Raw genomic sequence first — 2630 nt, forward strand, 5'->3', positions numbered from 1 at the left:
ATTTTGGTATCTAATAACACTAATCTATATAACTGCTAAATTTCCTATAACATGACAGTAATATATTCAAAACAGTGCCAAAAAAACCTATAGTTAACTGGAGTCGTTCTTTCTGAGACACAGATCTGTTGGTCAAGTAATCCAAAAAAGGAAGCCATTGTTTGAGAAATATAGAATAGTAGAGAAGGTGGATCTAAGGATTTAAGTTGGTCTGATATTTTCTCCATGTTTAAAAAAATCCCATAGTTTTCTTTTGCCATTGTGAAATCAATGGCAAGTCCTTTTTTCCCCGCTTGGAGGCAAGAAAGTCTTTGGCCACCACCAGTAAAATAAAGATTACTGTATTTTTCGGACCATAAGACGCACCTGACCTTAAGACGCACCTAGTTTTTAAAGGAGGAAAACAGGGGAAAAAATATTCTGAACCTTCGGTCCATAAGACGCACTCACTTTTCCTCCCACTTTTTTTGGAAGAAAAAGTGAGTCTTATGGTCCAAAAAATACGGTAACTCTTTTCTGACATCTGGGACCTACAGGTCTTTCCCATAGATTCTAAAGTATTGTTTCAGGGCACATAAGAATAGTCTTAATTTGATCAATTATTCCCCCTCCCCGAAAGCATTTAATAGGCCCTCTTCCTAATCTTCCTAAACTTGCCGGTCCACAGCCGCTGACCCTCACCTGCATTCACATGCGCTGTGCTCCACAAAAGACATCTGACCTAGGTGGCTGCGTGGGAATCGGGTCTTCATCACCTAGGCAACAAGGGGAAAGAAGATGAGAATCGCCTTCCTGGATCACACCAGCTGGGCCTTATAACACGGTGCCTTCTGCCCCCCACGGTGACCAACCATTGTCCATATCCCACATCTCTTATTCAGAGGTAGACTGCCTCTGAACACAGAGGTTCCATCCAGCTATCATGGCTAATAGCTGGGCATGGTGCTGTCTAGTTTCCCTTTCGGATAAACCTAAGACGACTCCTGTGGGTTTAGACCAAAGGCCCAACATCCTGTATCAACAGACCAACTAATGATGGGCTCTCCTTCTTTGGAGGTTTTCGAACAGAGGCTAGAGGGCCATCTGTCAGCAATGCTGATTCTGTGAACTTATCATGAGAGGGAGGGCAGGAAGGGTCGCCTCAGTGCTTAGTTCTTGTGGCCCTTTCTTACATGCCCAGGGAAATGCTGATCACCACTTTGGGATCAGGAAGCAATTTTCCTCCAAGCCAGTTTAGCTGAGGATCCTGGAGGTTTTTTGTCATCTTCTGGGTGTGGAACAGGGGTCACTGGGGGTGTGTGGGGGGGGAGGTATTTGTGAATTCCCTGCATTGTTCAGGGGGTTGGACTAGATGACCTTGGAGATCCCTTCCAACACTGATTCTAATGTTTCCAGGGAGTTTAGAAGCTGAACGTGCCAGCGATGCTCTGGTTTTCACCCAGCATCTGATATACAAAGGTAAGTTGCCTCTGTAGCTGGAGGCTCCATTCCTGGCTAATAGTAATTGATAGACATGTATTCCACTGATTTGTCCAATCTGGTTTTGAGATCCATTTAAACCTTCACTGCACCTCTTCCTGATATGAGTCCAGAAGCACTTTAAAGACCAGCAGCTTTTCAGCTTTTGAGAGCCAAAGCACCCTTCATCAGATACAAGTAGGGTTGCCAACTCCAGGTTAAAAAATCCCTGGATATTTTACGGGTGGAGACTGGGAGGGGTGGAGTAGGGGAGGGACCTCAGTGCCATATAATGCCGGAGATTCCACCCCCCAAAGCAGCCATTTCCCCGGGGTAATTGTCATCTGGAGATCAGTTGGGAGCTGGCAACCCTCGATACAAGTCTTGTCTCTGACAAAGGGATCTCTGACTCTTGGAAGCTTATACCCCGGAAATCGTGTTGATCTTTAAGGTGCTGCTAGACTCAAATACGGCCACCCACCTGAATCTTATCCTCCAAATTGTTTCTTATGTTTTGCACCCTATTCTCATTCTCTCCAGCGCACCCATTATCTCTGGCCTGGCCAACTAAAGGGAGTGGCTATTATTATAAACAATTGAATGGGACCTGCATTTGCTACCTTTGCCAAAGGCACAACCCTTTCGGCTTAAAAATCAAAGGGTGTGTGTTTGCGTGACGGCCTCGTCTTTTGTTGAAACACATCTTTCAGTGGTAGGGCGACTGATTCACACACAGAAGGGCCAAACTCTGATTTGCTGGCACCTCCAGCCAAAGGGCCTCGCCTGCTGGGAAAGACCTTTCTCTGCCTGAGGTCCTGGAGGAGCCTATCAGACAGCAGCACTGAGCTAGGCCAGGGATCCCCAGCCCTTTTGAGCCTGTGGGCACCTTTGGAATTCCGACCCGGCATGGCGGGCGGAGCTACAAAATGGCTGCTGGAGGAGGTGGAACCAGCCACAATTTCCCCTCCATAGCTTTACTTCAGCCACACGGTGAAGATGTGTGTGCTGCAGCTGCAGCTGCCACCAAAGCAACAGTTTTAAAAATCTGCACAGCCATTCAAATCTCCAGTAGCCATTCAGAAACCTTGCTGGGAAGAAGAAGAAGAAGAAGAAGAAGAAGAAGAAGAAGAAGAAGAAGATGAAGAAGAAGAAGAAGAAGAAGAAGAAGAAGA

At 46.3% G+C, this 2630-nt stretch overlaps 1 protein-coding gene across 1 annotated transcript in view; it reads right to left on the reverse strand.

Moving 5' to 3' along the window:
* Positions 1-677: 677 nt before the first annotated feature.
* Positions 678-2630, reverse strand: part of VEGFB (vascular endothelial growth factor B) — a 31864-nt gene continuing 29911 nt past the window's right edge. Inside the window, exon 4 of the mRNA XM_015416828.1 lies at positions 678-755. Coding sequence (XP_015272314.1) covers positions 678-755 — 78 coding nt within the window. The remainder of the gene's footprint in view (positions 756-2630) is intronic.

The sequence above is a fragment of the Gekko japonicus genome, unplaced genomic scaffold (assembly GCF_001447785.1).
Source record: "Gekko japonicus isolate JY-2015 unplaced genomic scaffold, Gekko_japonicus_V1.1 scaffold248, whole genome shotgun sequence".
Classification (NCBI taxonomy): domain Eukaryota; kingdom Metazoa; phylum Chordata; class Lepidosauria; order Squamata; family Gekkonidae; genus Gekko; species Gekko japonicus.